Source organism: Daphnia magna, linkage group LG5 (genome assembly GCF_020631705.1).
Source record: "Daphnia magna isolate NIES linkage group LG5, ASM2063170v1.1, whole genome shotgun sequence".
NCBI classification, from domain to species: Eukaryota; Metazoa; Arthropoda; class Branchiopoda; order Diplostraca; family Daphniidae; genus Daphnia; species Daphnia magna.
This window is the reverse complement of record NC_059186.1, coordinates 9,587,832-9,604,495: the sequence shown is the minus strand read 5'-3', so window position 1 is coordinate 9,604,495 and position 16,664 is coordinate 9,587,832. Positions and strand designations below refer to the sequence as shown.

Here is a 16,664-nt window from a genome sequence, read left to right as displayed (position 1 = left end):
TTTATGTTTACCTCTAGGCGGCCAGAGTATAAAAGCGGATGACGGTTACAGACAAACCAGTCAGTTTAACACAGTCATTCCCAATAGAATGTTTTCTTTAAGAGTGATTGTTGGTTTATTGTTGGTCGTCTGGTCTACAGCCAGTAGTGTGGTCTTTGAAGAATCACCCAGCACATCTAACGATAACACAAATGTCGGTACTCGTAACGGGCCATTTGATGACAGTGTGGTGATCGAGGCTGCTGGATCTCCCTCCGGTGGAGATGTCGATTCACGATTCTTTGGCTTATTGGGAGGTAATCCTTTTTTGTGCATACATTGACGACTTACATTTCACGACAAAATCCGCTTTTTGGCCATAAACTCAACAAGAAATTTTAGTTTCCACAAAAATAGTTTTATTTTTTTTACTTTAAATCGATTTTTTTTTCTTATTATTATTATCATAATTATTTTTAACTTTATTAGGTGGCAATCGGCCGTTCGGTGGTGGCGGTTTCGGCGGAGGTAAGCATGGAGATAAAATGATAATGCTGACCAAAACAACTTTTTAATTTAAAAAAAATGCATTGCCAAATATGTATAGGTCATCCCATTGGAGCGACAAAGCCTGGTAGATGTCCTGGCCTGTTAGGTCTAGGCCTTGGCCAACCTGAAGGTGGATATGGTGGATTCGGCGGCTATGGCGGCTATCCCGGTGGATATGGTGGATACCCTGGCGGATATGGAGGATACCCCGGTGGATATGGAGGATACGGTAACCATCATCCTCATCACGGTGCTGGTGGATATGGTTATCCTGGACAGTACGGATACGGCGGCGGATACAACGGTGGCTTCGGTAAAAATACTACCATTACATTAAGAAGAATTCACGTGAATAATGCCACGTTTCGTTTACAGGATTCCGAAGCGCTGATCAAGGAGGTGAAAGTGGAGATAAGACAGAGCGTCGCAAGAGATCCGACGAGGCTAACAAGGAAACTTCTGGGGGAGACGCTTCTGTCCAAGGACGTTCTGGTGGAGAGACCGATCCTCGTTTCCTTGGTGCCATCGGTGGTCTTTTAGGTAAATTTCGAGCTCTGAAATCAATTCTAAAAAGTAATGATATTGAAGGATCGATTTTGTAAAATTAGGTCAACCTTGCTATCAAGACTACCAATGCCCGGGCCAGCTTAAGTGTTGCGCAAAAGCTCTTGGAAACCAAGCTTCCTGCCAACAACCTGCCTTACTTGGTTAAATTTTTCGACTACGATAACTGAGAGTTTTTCATTCCTCTACCGATTCCAAATTTATCTAATAACTTATATACGCGTGATAATAAATCACATCCTCCTTTTTTAAATAAAATACAAGGATTCAACTCTATGAATTTATCATGTACCTTAACTGACGAACATTTTACGACATCATTACTCAAAGCCCCAAAAATATGCGCACAACACTTACTTGTGGCTGGTGGTTTATTGAATTGTCTTTTTGTTGTCACCTTTTGTCCCGATTCTTATTAGCACCAGTTCTCTCCCTGGCATCATATGACAAAAGATTGGTGACTTTTTCATGATGCCGGTCATTTTTTGTTTGTTTTTGTTTTTTGCACTATTTGATCTACGTAATAATCGTTCAATCGGCACCCAGTGACGATTCTCACGTGGTATATTCGTCCTCGAATTTTCACGCATTTCGATCTCACAGTATACCGAGAGAAGTGAAACGCGAACAAAGGCCAAAAGACGTCACGATTCCTTGAGGCCGCTGAACTGTTGGGGAATAAACAACTTAAAGTAATTTGCATTTCTTGGACGCAAATAAAATTTATATTCTACGCAAAAAGAAAAAAAAAAACTTGACAGCGATCGTTTAGCTTCATGCATCTAGCTGGCCGTAGAATTACTTGAGTGTTCAAAGTTATGCAGTGCACCGGTCTTTCATCGCTCTTTTCTTATGATTTTCCCCTCTTTACTTGACGGACTCGAGTCAACCAACACCTCCCTTCCATTTGATGTGTGGCTATCCCGCCCACTCTTTTTCGCCACCGTCGGACTCGTCGGAGTCGCGGGTCCGCGCTGATAGGTTAAAATATAGTTACCTCTACAACAACTCTCGGTGTCGAGTCTGTTTCTTCAGCACCAACTAGACGGGCGTGCGATTTCGTTTAGTTTTCGTTTCATCTCGTAAAGCGTCGACTGTTTTTTTTCGCTGGCCAATCGATTGTTATCTAAAGACTTTGTGTCGTGTTCGGATCCATCAGCCGCAGAAACTTGTTCGTTGATCATCGGTCGCCGCCTATCATTTTCAAAGAAAAGAAAAAAAAAAACAAATTAGTGGACAGTTAAAATTTTTTATTTGCATGCTGATCAACTGTTTCACATCGTCAGCCGAAGTGATTGATTGTTAACACACTCTTTTCAAAGGGCTTCTTAGTAATTAACTCGGATGAATGATGAAGTTCTTTAGTAAGAGTAGTGACATCACCGCCGTGTAAGTCTTTAAATTTTCACCAAAATTTAGTTCTTTTACGCCATGTTTTTTTCCCTCTATCTAATGCCCTATGACCTACGTAATGCGCCCTTTAATTAATTTTTGTTTTGTTCCTTCGCATGCGACTCCGGTTGAGTTCGCGTACCTTTCAAAAGTGAACAAGTAGCGCGATAAATGCATTGGGAACAGAAAGCGCACCAGGTTTCATTGAAATGAATCGGCTGTCAGGATAAACTTCTCTGTATGCCTTCTCTTTGTAGATATTTGCACTCGAGGCAATAAACCAGCGATGAAAAATAGCTGGAAGGGAGGGGGAGCCTCAAGCGGGCAGACACGACGGGAGCGAGGGAGCGGGAGTTTAAGAAAGAAGAGCTCTATAATCCCTCGTGTGTTTGAAGTTCAAACGGTGCCAGGCACGTACGACATAGTAGTGACAAGTTTCTTGTTGCATTCTACGCAGCTGTTTTACGTCGTCGCGACCCGGCATTTGAGACCCATTCTGTGCATTCTGTTTCTCGAACACTTTGGAGCCCCGCCGTTTGACTGCGTTTCCATGGACACTGGCTGCACAGTTGAGTCGATAGCGCAAACGACGTCGGCGACGACATTCAGTCGAGACTTATTATAGCCGACGATTTTCTCTCGAACAGTGCAGGAAACGAGTTGCGAAGGCACATCCAAGTTGATTAAATAGCTCTTGTGCGCCTCTCCCCATCACAACGCCATATTTATAGTGCCCGCTGCGTTGTTCTATTAACACTCACTTGATTTATTTTCACATTTCGGCTTGCGTCTACCTCGAATCCAATCGTCAACATGGGTAACGCATCAAGCAATGTGACGAGCGGCATTAAAAAGCAGGCAGAAGGTGCTGCGTCATCGACTTGCTACAAGCTGGTCGATCTCAAAGGTAATGTCTCCTGGCACTTTCTTTATTGCCCTCGCCCATCAAATAATCCTTTCCCTCCTCTTTTTATGTATTTTTCTTTCTTTTGTGCCGGAACGCTTGATCTATAGGGGGTGGTCTCCTGATTGAATTAATGAAGAAGGCTGTCAAGACAAAGGATTTCACGGAAGTAGACAGGACTATCGTCGAAATGGTAGAGCCTTGTCTCTACAACAAAGGTGCAGGCAAAATGGTTCACATCGCTCATCTGGTTTTACTCAGAAACAGGGACCGAGCCAAAACCAAATTGGTACTTAGTGCATAATAAATACATCTCTTACACTACGAGGAAATGAACCATTTTTTTTCCCCCGCTACGCCCTAGCTGCCCTGTCTGAGAGATGTCGAAGACCCTTACAAGTTTGACATTGAAAAATACGTGGCTGAAAACTTCGCCAACGACAAAGGTATATGTTAGTCATGAATTAGTGAGAATCAGTGAACGAAAGAGCGAAGCGATCGAATCAAACATTGCAAACTCGTGAATTTCACGGCGAACTTTAGATCCGACGCATTATCGCGAAGTGTGCTGGGATTTGGAACAACGCGGTGGCGTCGGCGAAACTGTTATGCATCTGTGCTTGCTCTCGGCTACTTCGATTCACGCAGACTTGGCCAAACGGCTTCTCAAGTTCTACCCGAAACTTATCGTCGATATTTACCTCGACGAAGAGTATTACGGTTCGTATAATCGACGCTGAATATCCAAACGTTCACAGTTGTTATTTGTTTTTCTCGTTAACAAACAAGGCGAGAATGTCCTCCACATCGCCATCGTTAACGAAGATCCGGCCATGGTCAAATATTTGCTGGATCACGGGGTCAATTACCAAGACCGTTGCTGTGGTAATTTCATGAGTCCAGAAGATCAAAAAGCAAGTCGTTACGATAGCCTAACTTCAGAGGTCGTCCTAAATGATTCAGTTACTAATTACGACGGGTACAAAGAGACACTGATTCAAATCGTCAACAATGTACAATTAACCATGACGATCAAAAATTCAAATGATTTAGTTACGTTTACTGGGGCGAATATCCGCTGGCTTTCGCCGCTTGTCTCGGACAAGAGGAATGCTATCGATTGGTGCTGGCCAAAGGCGCCGATCCTAACGGTCAAGACACCAACGGCAACACTGTACTTCACATGCTCGTGATATACGACAAAGCGGTAAAAGGGAATTCGCTAGAATTTTAATTTTGACTTTCGAGTCACGTCAATTTGTGCGGATGTAGGCGATGTTTGACATGGCTCACGAACTCGGTTCTTTGCTGAATGTTCGCAACCGATTGGGTCTCACTCCGCTCACTCTGGCGGCCAAATTAGCTCGTCGTGACATGTTTTTTCACATCCTCAAAATCCAAAAAGAAGTCTACTGGCAATTGGGTAAAGTAACATTCGCTTGATGCAAATCGCATGTCAATTTAAAAAAACAAAAACAAAAAAAACCTTGGCACCTATTTTCTCAGGTAACGTAACATGTAGTGCTTATGCGCTTCCCCAGTTGGATACGATCGACAACGCTACAGGGGGCATTGACAAGGATTCAGTCCTCAACCTTGTTGTTTTCGGGGTAATATTAGAAAGTTTCCTTTTACTCACTTGTGAAATATAGAAGTTTTCACTGCGTGCGGCAAACAGGATTCAGAAGCCCATCTAGAACTGATGGATGATGTCGTCATTGACCTTCTTCACGCAAAGTGGAACACTTTCATCAAATTCCGGTGAGTATTACAGCACACGTCTGTAACAATATGATAAAAAAAAAAAAATTATTCATCACGATTCAAAACAGGTTCTATCGATGCTTCTTCCTCTTTGCATTGTACTTTGCAATATCCTTAATTTGCTTCACGGTCCGCCCAAGTCCTCCCACCCGTTTGAGAGAAGAGATAACCACAACGCCCAGTTACACGACCACTGACATGACATGGCCTTCTTCCTCTTTCCCATCATCGGAAATGCCAATGTCCAGTACTACTTATTGGCCAATGGAAAATGACACTATAGATCCATCTACTTACGATGATTGGAATGGAACTGTCACGGAAACAACAAAGCCCCTTCGCACGGATCCTACGACTCCCATCACAAGTACTCGTCCTCGTACAACCAGCCACCCAGTGACGTCATCAGTATCTCCTAAAACTGGACACAAACACGCCCCTGTGGATGCCTGCATTTTACAACACGTAATAACAATAAGTGAGACCTAATTATATTGTTCGTTTAAATTTAATACCGTGTTTTGTGGGCAACTAGTATGACCCTACAATCCAAGGATACGCCAGGATGGTTGGTGAAACCGGGGTCTTGATCGGTGTGGTTTTATACCTGGGTGCGGCGGCTCGAGAAGCCAGATTTCTCGGCAGGAAGATGTTCTTCGAGAATTTGGTAAGTTCCATTCAAGAGCTGAACTCTTGCAAATTTTCATTGACAAGGCGATAACGCTCATTCACTGTATTTTGAAAGGCCACTGCCCCATCGAGAGTCCTTTTTCTGATCTCTTGCATGCTCGTAATTGCTATGGTCTTCTTGCGCTGGTTCTGTTTGCGAGCTGAGGAAGATATCGTCGCCGTGCTGGTCATGCTGTCCACCGCCCCGTATTTCCTCTTCTTCTGCAGGTAAAACAAAACAAACAAAAACAAACAGAGATGAGATTAGGCAAAAACGCACTGTATTTCACAAATATCATTCGTCTATTAATGTTATTGAAAATTTGAACTTCGTCGCAGAGGGTTCAAGAAAGTCGGACCTTTCGTCGTCATGATTTATCGCATGATTATGGGAGACTTGTTGCGTTTCGTCACCATTTACGTGGTGTTTGTTATGGGCTTCTCTCAAGGTAAGCAGCTCTCTCCCGTCGTGTGCATGATCTAACGAATGTTACAACATCTATCGAAGCCAGTTAGTCCAACCAAGCGAACAGTTGACTGGGATCGGACAAACTTCAGGTCACCTGAACACTTTCTCCCTAGCCACCCTTCACCAAAAAAACAAAACAAAATTGGCTGACAAGTCAGATGCTTGATTGCGAAAAATTGAAGGTGAGCGCACGACCAGTCACCCCATGTCACTTTAAATTCAAGGCGGACAGTGTCTGACTTCGTTCTATGGAAAATGCATAATTACTGCTATCGACCCAAATGGCAAAATTTTCTTTTCGTAAATTGCATCACCTGATTTCCAGTTTTAGAAGCATTAATCGATAATTTTCAATGACAGCGTATTACATCGTATTCCTGACACACCCACCGAATCGGGAACACGCTGAGAATCCAATGCCAAGCCCGGTCGACTCGGTGATGATGATGTTCCTCATGTCCCTCTATAACTTTGGAGGAACTTACGAAGCATTTGCGCGAACGGAACATGAAACTGTAGCCAAGGTAAGGTCTGACATATTCGAATTTCATTGACACGAATGACTAACAGGTGTCAAACATTGCTCATTTCCCTTTGATTAGATTCTCTTTGTCATTTACATGGCGATTGTCGGGATTCTGCTCATTAACATGTTAATCGCTATGGTAAACATATCGACACAAATGTCCATTAAAATTTGGCTAACATTTCGCTAAATTTCTAAAAAACTAGATGGGCAACACTTACACAAAGATTGCCGAGACGAGGAACGAATGGCAGCGCCAGGTAATGAGTTTGGGCTTCCCCGCGTTATTGAAAATATCGTGACTTAACTGCATGTCCGATTACCTGTATTTCTAGTGGGCGCGCATTGTCCTCGTGGTGGAGAGAGGTGTTGACCCGAAGTCTCGGTTGGAAAACCAGGTTCTCTACTCGCAGCCGATGGTAGACGGAAGAAGGGCATTCATGCTTCGGCAGCAACAATCGGTAAAGATTTGAATTGTTATGCAACTACCGAGCAATAACCACAATTCCATCTCAATGTGACGAAACAAACAGGACGATGATTTGGAGGAGATGAAGGAATTGGATGACATCCGAACTACACACAAGCGCAGCGTGGCAAGAAGAGCTGCAAAGTTGGCAGAGGCTCAGGCAGCGGCTAAGGCTGGCACCAACGGCAGTGCATGTCCTCCTACCCTCATCACTCAAAACGCTACTTTACCGATTACGAAAACCCAACTTTGAATCAAGTCCGTTCTCCTTTCTTTTCAAAGTTAATCGTAGAAAAAAAATATTAAAAATTAAATACGACAGTTGACTTCACTGCAATGCTTCTCTGATGACCTGATTGATTCTCTTCAGCGTATCGACGCTATCGCATTCGTGAGCGACACGCTCTAGGGTTTTCATTTGTACGGCGATTGCACGCCGTAGATTGCATACTTCTGATTCTGTTTGGGTGGAGCTACGGTGGAATTCCGTCAGTGGTCGAAACGGCTGGTTAGAAGCCAGGAATTCGAGCGAGTATATGCACTTGTCCAAACGTTTCAACGATCTACAGCGGCGAGCTATGAGTTCCAGTTCAACGTTCAACTGTTGAAATGGGGAGCAGTCTGGTAAGGGATGAAAGCCCGGCCAGTGGGCAGCTAATCGGGCGTAGCTGTTGGTGAAAAACCGCGAGAATTCTAGCAAAGTTTCGTCAGCAGCTAACATGCCATTTACGAGCTGAAGGAAAGTAGCAAATTTGGATGGATCAGTTTCACCGAGCAAAAGATCTAAGCATCGCTTTACAGCCTCTCGTTTCAGATCATCATCGATATACTTGGCTCGAGCTTCTGCCCACTCATTTTCCACCTAAACACACAAGATTGAGATTAGAACTTGAAATGAATTCAAGCTAAACTAAGGTTTACATTCCACGAAGGACTGAGAAAGGTCGGGAAAGCATCCGATCGTGATATCCAGGCGTCAGCGACTGTTGACGGGTCGTGACAAAGAATGAAGTCCGGTTGAAATGTTTGGCCCAACTTTGCATGAATAGCAGCAAAAACCTCCTAATAATTGGCAGTAAGAATTTATTTTTAAAAAACTGTTACGATAAAAAAAAAAAAGGGACTAGACAATTATAACCTGTAAGGGTTCCGGCCCGTTCTGATCCGTGATAGCATAAGCAATTAAATAAGCCTCATTATCCGTAGCTGACAAGGTAGTTAGCACAAGAAGCCTGTGACAGCGGTCCCAGTTGACTGAAATATCGGTGACGTAAATGATGCGAGCATGAAGTCTGGCTAACATTACTTGATTGTCGTCCATCACGGCTAAAAGAAGAATACTGCTGTCTGGATTCCAGATGAGAACAGAAGATTTGGATTTGAGCTCTTCCACCCACAGTTTCACGCTTTTGCTGTCGTCCGGATCACGACGCTCAAGGTTAGTTACTCCGTGAGATCGGCACACGTTGAACACGTCTTGTCGAGTCACAGTCATCATTCGTACAGTCGTTCCTGTTGCGCAGGTGTTTCAAATGGGAACACGTTCGAGAATGATGGATACAAACAGATCAAAAACTAACCGGTTATCGTGCCGCTCCGCAAGGTTTTCACGATTTCGTCCGAATTCCAACCTCGAACCAGCAGTTGCAATATCCAAAGCTTTTCTTGTTTGCTTAGATTTTGTCGATGTGGCTCCTTTGTGTCGTGACCGTAGTGGGTTGGGCAATACTCGCACGAGATTCGGTTTAACTGGAAAGTTTGAATTAATCAGTAAACAAAGCTACTGGTTAACAATTTGGATATGAAATGAATTACTCCTTTATCGTGGACGAGGCTAATCGAAGCTGTGCAAGTACCGTTGATCTTAATACTCCCTTGGCTACTGGGTTTCTTCTTTTTGCTACCATTGTTCACCCGGATCCGCTGTGAGCCAGAGCGGTTGCACGCATAATACATGTAGACTATAACTTTTTGGCTTCCAGACTGGCGGGTTTGGTGGTCTCCAGATGATCGATTAAACTTGCTGCCAGACAGTTTTTCCTCAGACAATTTCCACGCTGCAAATTCTTCCATCGATGCAAACGTGTGCATCTGGGATTCCATTGCGAATCCATGAGTCAAGTTTAAGTGCTTTCTCAAATCTTCGACTCTCCAAGACTAGGCAATCAAACAAACGATTTATTTTACTTTTACAATGAATGAAATTTTAAAATGGTCTCACTTTGAAAGAACAGTTTTCCTCTCTGCAAAATACAGACGCATTTTTCAGGATTCGCAAATGATGACTCCGACTGTAATGACGAGAAAGGTCTTCAAACCGTCGGAATTTAACTAGTTCTTCTGTAGACGGACATTTATCGCACAAAAAAAACTTTTCAGGTGTCGGTCCGTCACCTGTTGTGATGATTGATTCAGGGTTGAATAGGCAGACTTCATGTAACAGTGAAGCTTTTTTTCTTTTCTGGCGTTTCTTCTGTGCAAAGGCAGCGGACGTGGAAATGTCATTTGAATTGTTTAGATGCGATTTCGGGAGAAGTCGGCGAATTCTTCTAGAGGGGCTGGTTTTCGTTTCTTTTCTAGCGTTTATCTGAGTAGCCACTGCTGGGATTTGACTAGGCTTTCCTTGTTGTGATGTTTCCCCCATAATAAATAAAATGTGTCCTTCTGGGATATACACAGCAGATGCAGCATTGATGACATTTGGAGTACTGGATAATGGTGATTCAGCCTGAAAAGAGAAAAATAAACTAATGCAACATGGAATTTACGCTTGGTATCTCATTTACTGTGTTTATAACTGGAATAGATGTAGGAACTTGAAGGGAAGCAATGAGTGAATGTGAATCATCCACACCATAACTATCTGGTGCTTGAGATGATGAAGAGGCATCATTCGTCTCTTCCTGTAAGTCAGTATATGTAACATTGGAACTGTTGATAACATCTGTTTCATCAGTTGTGATTATAACTAGATCATCTTCTTTGTTTTGCTCAGTAAAGTTTGACAATGTTTCAGTGATGTCAAGCACCATTCGCCCATCTTCATCTACCACGATGGTCAATTCTCCGTCAATATCACAGGAAGACTCTGGAATTGTTGTCTTGAAGCAGTCCGTAATCCGTTCCATTTTCTTTAATCATCTGTTGCGAATACCACGACAATAAGGTGCCTGAGGTATTACTTCAAATTATTTGTATACATTGAAAATTGCGGTAATTTCTGCAATTCATCCATATTGTAAGAGAGAAAGGCTGGCGTGGAAAGGGATGTAGAAGACCACCATGCACAGATGAAATTGATAATACCAGATTTGAAAAATTGTTTCCTTCCGTTCGTCGACTGCAACTTTGCAGAGGAAGACGTCATCGCAAGACAGTTGACATTTTAGATGGTAGGTGGCGTTTTCTAAATACAGAACAACATCGAAAAGAAAAAATGTAATTACTAGCCATTCTAAACTTATAATCATAATGAAAGTCTACTAAAACAATCACGAAAATAAGACACAAACAATTGATTTCCCCTTCTACCAACTCGGTAGCTGCGCTTTGAAAGATGGCAATACAAATGGTGCGCAGAGCCAATCGACACGAAAGAGTGCCTACATCTCTCACGGTTTTCGTGCAAGGAAAAGTTCCAACGACCCCTTCACCGAAAATGGGACGAACAGAAACAATTCCAGTGCGATGAGCCAGGAACCCGCCGACTTTGAACTGCTAAATCAGCACGGAGCTCATAGACGTCACCAAGATGAGGCCATGTCGTCTTCCCCCCACAAACCCTTATAGCTTCCTGCATGCTGTTTTGGAAGCGTCGTCACTATTTCCAGCTTTTTTATTACCAAATCAGAGAGGTAGGCAGTCACGTCAAAACTAGCAACTCGTTGCTGCTGAGACATTGACGGCCGAGACATTCATAATAATTTCCAAGCCGCCACATCCGACGAATACATTTCAGCCCCATCCCCTCACTGTTCTCCAACTGAACTATTATTTATTTAAAAAATTCGAATTTTATTTTTATTTTTTCTTCTTCTACGAGAAAGTGTTGAGGCTCCAGAACGCACCGTGGCGACAGTTTAGGCCCTCCGATAAATATTGTAGTTTCATCATCTCTCCGGACGGCCCCCCCCCCCCCCTATACACACAAAATTATAAAAAAAACAAAAAAAACAACAACAAAATATTCCGTTAACAAAAACAAAACACAATGACGATAGAAGCAGAAAAGTTCTCGTGCATTTCACATACGTCATAGCAATAACTGTGACGACACATTGCGCGGATAAGTGTCGGCATTCACAAGATGACGGAGCAATAACTTCCTTTTGGCTGTTGTGCTGTATCTTTTGTATATAGATTTACGAGCTACGCGGCCGCTATAGTTTTTACTAGTGGTCTCTCATTCTCTCACTCTGTGACTTTTCAAAAGGGACCGAGGAAAAAGAAAGAAAAAAACAAAAAAAATCCGGCGCGTTTTGCGTTCTTTCAAACAAAATGTTACGAGAGATTTTGAAGAATGATGGCAATTTACGACATGACCAGACCTCGTCGCGGGTTTTGTTTCTGCGCAGAAAAAAAAAAAAAATAAAATAAAATAAACCGCCCAATGTTTTCAATTTTTATACGTAATAGGTAAATCATTCCAGAGCTTCAAGCATCCGTTAGGCATGTTGACCTTTGATTACTACATTTTCTGGCATCCGAAAATCCCACGAGAAACTGGGTCGTAACCGGCCGTTTGATGAACTTGAACGCAACAATGTTATTACATAGTAATAAAACAAACAAGAGCGGACCTATAGGCAGAACGGGAAAAGCGGCTCGTTAGCAACGGCATGGATCAAAGCCAAAAACAAAAGTAGAAAAAACAAAAACAAAAACGAAGAAACTTAAAACATAGCGACAAATCATCGTTCACGGTTTATACGCTGAATGACCGGTGATAAACGCGGCCTATACGAGCGTAGAGAACGCGCTTTGGAATTAGAACTGCACGCGATAAAAACAAGGGGAGCTAAACAAGGTAGTAACAATATTGTACGCTTGCATTTTTACATCCAACACATCGGTTTTTAAACAACCATGGCCACCAAGGGTTTTCTTTTGGCCCCATACATTCCTGACATAACGATCGACTTCATCGTTTTCTTGAACCGATCGAAAGAAATCCATCAAATGAGGGGGGGAAAGAAAAAGAGAAAAAAAAAAAACAGCATGAATTATTCTCCGATCGTCGGATATAGACAGGCTAAACAATTATTCCTCATTCTTTTATTATTTGATGTGGGAAGCATAAGAAGACAAAAGTGGGGGACATTTTTTTTTTTTTTCAATATTGTACCATCGGTGCCCGCGCGTGTCCCGTCTCTATTATTAGACGGTGGAAATGAATGACCTCTGACGGGTCTTCTCATAATTCAGAGATCGTGCACCGCGCAGCAGCACCAACAACCAACTCCTCTCTTCACAGAGGATCCCCTAGCTCACCAATTTCGTAGAATTTACGGGGTTCGTATGGGCAAAAAGAATAAGGGTTTAAGCAACCCTTTAAAAAAAGGAAAAAAAAAATAGAACTTTACATCGTTTTGTTTCAATTTTTAGCCTTCGAAAAAAGAAAAAGAGCTAAGCAGAACGATTGTAGTTGCTGGAACAGACCAGACTAGAAGCAGGTGAAAGACATACAAGGGGTCGATATTGTTGGAGTGTATATAGAATAGGTTTAATAGTTTGCTATGCAGTCAAAGGCCTACCTTGCAAGATGCGCTGCGATGATTATGTCGACTGGCATGTGCTTATTGTCGAACCCCATCACACCGTTGATTGTCCTCTGACGAACTTCTTCTTCTTCCCTCCCATATAGTCTACCGTGTTTGTATGTATAAATATATATTTTCGTGTTCCTTTAACCAACAAATAGATATAAATATAAGTAGACGAAGAGAGAAGACGAGCACAGAATGAAAGTGGAAGAGAAAGAGAGAGAGAGAAAAAGGAATAATGGGAACGATTTACGAGCCATGGCGTTTGCCAAACGCTCCCGTGCGACCCATACACCGGCCATGATGCTGGGCTTCCACACAACGATTTATGGAAATGACTCTTTTTTCTTCTGCTTCTTCTTCGTCATCATCGTAGTAGAGTCGTTCAGTCGCTTTAAAAAGACGACTCTCTCTCTCTCATTTCTTTCACCCCCCCACCCATTTTTTTTTGTTCTCTTCTTCTTCTTCTCTTTACTACACTACTTTTGTGTGTATGTGTATACGCATCTAGTAGTCTATATAGTTATAGTGCATATTACCCGACTCTTCCTTCAACTGGCTCGTTTCACTAAAGCCTGCGAGACGGGGGGGCCAAGACGACAGACGTAGGGAAAGAGACTCTTTTCTTTAAATGGAAACAATCTGAGAAGAGTTACATTTCAAATGGATATGACTCCATTTTTGCTCTGTCGTTCTCTATACGAGTCAACTGAAGTATCGGATTTCTTTGTTGGCTAGGCCGCACGACGAGTCTTTGGAAAACAAGACGAGTTTTGTTTTTTTTGTTTTTTTTTTTTTCTTTCGTTTCAAAGAAGAAATTTATCATCGAATTATTTATCCAGGAAAAAGACAAATGGAAAAATAATCGTGCGATTAAGTTGGGTAGAAAAATAACAGGAAAGGCCATTAATTTCATTGTCAGAGTCCTTTTCTAATGGCCGTTTTGCTGGCGTGAATGTTATCGAATAATTCTATAGTGCCTAACAGACCCTGATTCCTATATATACGTATATATATACTGTATAGTTAGAAAAGAAGCTAGCGCCAAAACGAGAAAATCATCTTTCGCGTCACACTTTCACTTTCGCACTCACCTTGCGTAAACATGCGATCCTTTCGGCCGAAAAAAAGGAGACTGTCAAATGAGTCCCTTCGGAGGTATCCATCCGTTAAAAGGAAGCAGCCCTCGTTGTATAGATCAGTAGGCCTTTTTTTTTTCTATATTTCGAAAAGATGAAGAAGAAAAGAGAAAGATTAATGCGTGAAATATAAAGGACAGTGTCATATGGACTATTGAATCATCAAGGCCATCGAAAGCGAAAACAAGCGGCTTTCTTTTTCATCCGACGTGGACTCTCATTTTCCATGGATTTAATTGAGTGCATCAAAAGAAAAATGGCGGAAAAAAAAATTGCGCCATTTTAACGGCCGTTGCGGTCAGACTTTAATGGCGTCTGAGTAAAAAGAGATGGACACAATTATAGGAGCATTACACACATTTATGGATTATACTCACTTTTCTGTTAGGTATAAAAACGAGCCGCTGGATAGAATGGACACTGCACACCTTCGTCGACAACCGCAAAGTTCAGTCAGCTCCCCCCTCCCCTTAAAAAAAAAAAAAATCTATACCAAAACAAGATGAAATTAATCGCTGCTGTAAGTAATTATCTCTCCACTTAATTCGAATTAAAAAATAAAAAGATGTACAGGCCTATCCTTTTACGTGTTGATCCAGCTATTATTGGTGGCCATCTTGTGCTCCATCGGCGGAGAGGCTCGCAAAGGTAAAGGAAGAGGCGGAATGCAGCAATCGTACGGCGGAGGAGGCCAACAGCAATCTTACGGCGCGGTATCTATTTTCATACTTTAAATCATATTTAACTAATCAAATAAATGAATTCGAAATGTAGTCGTCGATGCAACATCGAGCCCCGATGCAAAGCAAAGGCAAAAGTAAAAGCAAAGGTCAACAACAGCCAATGGTAGATAATGAACTGATGGTCTTGCATTCAAATTAAAAAAAAAAATACAATTTAATTCAAATTTTACTTAAAAGAGTCACGGACGACCGGCGGCAGCAGCTAGGCCCATGATGTCTTCGTATGGCGGCGGATCGGCAGCACCGCAACAGATGTCGGGATCGTATGGATCATCGGTTCCAAGTATGGCCATGCCTCCTCAACAACCTAAACCATCCGCTCAATCGTCTTACGGCGGCGGCAGCGCTGGCGGAATGGCCGCACCGGTGGCTCCAGTTGCCGCTCGTCCACCAGCTCCAATGTCTTCGTCCTATTAAAAATGCAAGAACTGATCATTAATCGAGACGAACGTGTAATTCTTCGATGGGATCCAACACGCGGATGTCATTGACCATTCATCCAGAAACACTAGGAGAACCCTTAATTTTAAATTTTTTATTAACGGGAAACAATGGAAGGTTCTTTTTTAAAATTATTATTATAAAAAGAGAAGGTGCCACTATTCATCTATAGAATCGTATTTAATGTCACCTATTGCGTGTAGGGTCACAAAGAAATGGTTTGTTTGGTTTTTTGCATTCTAATTTCTCGTATGAATTATGTTAAGCATTGGATGTTATCCATATTTCTGCCTATAATCACATGCTAATTAGAATGAAAAAAATAATAATATTTATCAAATAATACAACAACAACAAAATAAATTTTTTAAATGTCTTTGCCTTCATCCCATCGTCTTTTTATACGCAGCATTTCGTAGTGAAATACATACGTCTACGTACATGACGGGCGGAACTCTAACGTTTTACTTCTTGGCCGGTTGTTGTACGTGTCATTCACCGGCTGATGTTTAAAAATGTAAAAAATCACGAACAAAAAAAATCCCAAAATCAAAATAAGATAAAGAGATAGAAAGGATTAAATAAAATATACCTATTCGCTTCAGTTCTACGGTATAGACATACATGTAAAGAGAAAATAGAGAGGCGGCAGTCACACACAGCAGCACATAAAATGATAGGAGGTTTTCAAAAAAAAAAGAAAAAAAGTAGACAGCAAAAAAGAAAAGAAAAAAAAAGCATTGAGCAAAGACAAGTCGTCGGTGCCGGTGCATTCTCAACGTTCCTCCACTTGATTATCATTCCGGCACGCATTGCAGCACGACTTTTCTTTTCTCTCTTTGCGTATTATTGCTGCTGTTTCAGAGTTGTCGTCGGCGGATAAAAAATACACACACACACACACACACACAGCCGCTCTTGTGCCCGCAATGTAATAGCGCATCATCAAAGAGTCGCAGCAACAAAGCGCAATAGCATCAAAATCATCCAATTTTATTTGGTTTTAAAAACATTTTTTAAAAAATCATTTTTTAATTTCTAAATAGAAGAGCAAAATCTACGAATATTAACGAATCGGAAGATGCTGACGAAAAACGAGGAAGACGCGGGAAGTTGTCACGAAAACGAACCCAATCTCGAATATCTCACATGCCAGCTGTGCTCTCTCTCTTGTTTTGCTGCTGTTATATTCCAAGATCCTTACGGGAAAAAAAAAGAAAAAGGAGGAGACAGGACACAGATAGAGATACTGGATAGATATATATATACAGAAGAGATCTACATTGTCAAAGCT

The 16,664-nt window shown here is 41.9% G+C and overlaps 4 protein-coding genes across 15 annotated transcripts; 3 read left to right on the top strand and 1 right to left on the bottom strand.

Annotated features, from left to right (window-relative positions):
- Positions 1-45: 45 nt before the first annotated feature.
- LOC116924065 (TATA-binding protein-associated factor 2N) lies at positions 46-1,368 on the top strand. The gene is made up of 5 exons (XM_032930647.2): positions 46-296; positions 469-507; positions 587-841; positions 904-1,068; positions 1,137-1,368. The coding sequence occupies exons 1-5, from the start codon at positions 89-91 to the stop codon at positions 1,238-1,240; spliced, it is 771 nt and encodes a 256-aa protein (XP_032786538.1). The 5' UTR covers positions 46-88; the 3' UTR covers positions 1,241-1,368.
- On the bottom strand, positions 376-14,664 carry LOC116924053. Of its 8 annotated transcripts, none has more exons than XM_045173944.1 (17): positions 14,564-14,663; positions 14,142-14,501; positions 13,039-13,188; positions 10,072-10,691; positions 9,507-10,013; positions 9,101-9,442; positions 8,866-9,034; positions 8,424-8,797; positions 8,207-8,347; positions 7,638-8,147; positions 7,140-7,557; positions 5,668-6,043; positions 5,450-5,601; positions 5,028-5,169; positions 1,895-2,286; positions 1,450-1,760; positions 376-1,094 (listed from the first exon to the last, which is right to left on the bottom strand). In XM_045173944.1, the coding sequence occupies exons 4-11, from the start codon at positions 10,411-10,413 to the stop codon at positions 7,540-7,542; spliced, it is 2,403 nt and encodes an 800-aa protein (XP_045029879.1). In that variant the 5' UTR covers positions 10,414-10,691; positions 13,039-13,188; positions 14,142-14,501; positions 14,564-14,663; the 3' UTR covers positions 376-1,094; positions 1,450-1,760; positions 1,895-2,286; positions 5,028-5,169; positions 5,450-5,601; positions 5,668-6,043; positions 7,140-7,539. The 8 variants fall into 8 exon arrangements, with proteins under 8 accessions (XP_045029879.1, XP_045029877.1, XP_045029878.1 ...); XM_045173942.1 differs by having other exon boundaries at positions 7,140-8,147; positions 10,072-10,426; positions 10,486-10,691; XM_045173943.1 differs by having other exon boundaries at positions 7,140-8,147; positions 10,072-10,426; positions 10,592-10,691.
- LOC116924052 (transient receptor potential cation channel subfamily V member 5) lies at positions 2,282-7,622 on the top strand. 5 transcript variants are annotated; one of them, XM_032930616.2, is made up of 19 exons: positions 2,282-2,481; positions 3,315-3,391; positions 3,499-3,677; positions 3,753-3,834; positions 3,932-4,108; positions 4,178-4,367; positions 4,442-4,595; positions 4,661-4,811; positions 4,895-4,998; positions 5,067-5,149; positions 5,221-5,617; positions 5,688-5,819; positions 5,898-6,049; positions 6,161-6,270; positions 6,651-6,814; positions 6,893-6,955; positions 7,023-7,076; positions 7,152-7,277; positions 7,350-7,622. In XM_032930616.2, exons 1-19 carry the CDS (start codon positions 2,441-2,443, stop codon positions 7,536-7,538), a joined length of 2,625 nt encoding a protein of 874 aa, XP_032786507.1. In that variant the 5' UTR covers positions 2,282-2,440; the 3' UTR covers positions 7,539-7,622. The 5 variants fall into 5 exon arrangements, 4 of the variants coding, with proteins under 4 accessions (XP_032786507.1, XP_032786512.1, XP_032786511.1 ...); XM_032930617.2 differs by lacking the exon at positions 2,282-2,481 and having other exon boundaries at positions 2,787-3,391; XR_006646858.1 differs by lacking the exons at positions 6,893-6,955; positions 7,023-7,076; positions 7,152-7,277; positions 7,350-7,622 and adding an exon at positions 6,334-6,590 and having other exon boundaries at positions 6,651-6,767.
- Positions 14,612-15,746, top strand: LOC116933778 (homeobox protein araucan). Its single transcript, XM_045173947.1, has 4 exons — positions 14,612-14,706; positions 14,786-14,899; positions 14,961-15,032; positions 15,107-15,746. The coding sequence occupies exons 1-4, from the start codon at positions 14,689-14,691 to the stop codon at positions 15,344-15,346; spliced, it is 444 nt and encodes a 147-aa protein (XP_045029882.1). The 5' UTR covers positions 14,612-14,688; the 3' UTR covers positions 15,347-15,746.
- The last annotated feature ends 918 nt before the right edge of the window (positions 15,747-16,664 follow it).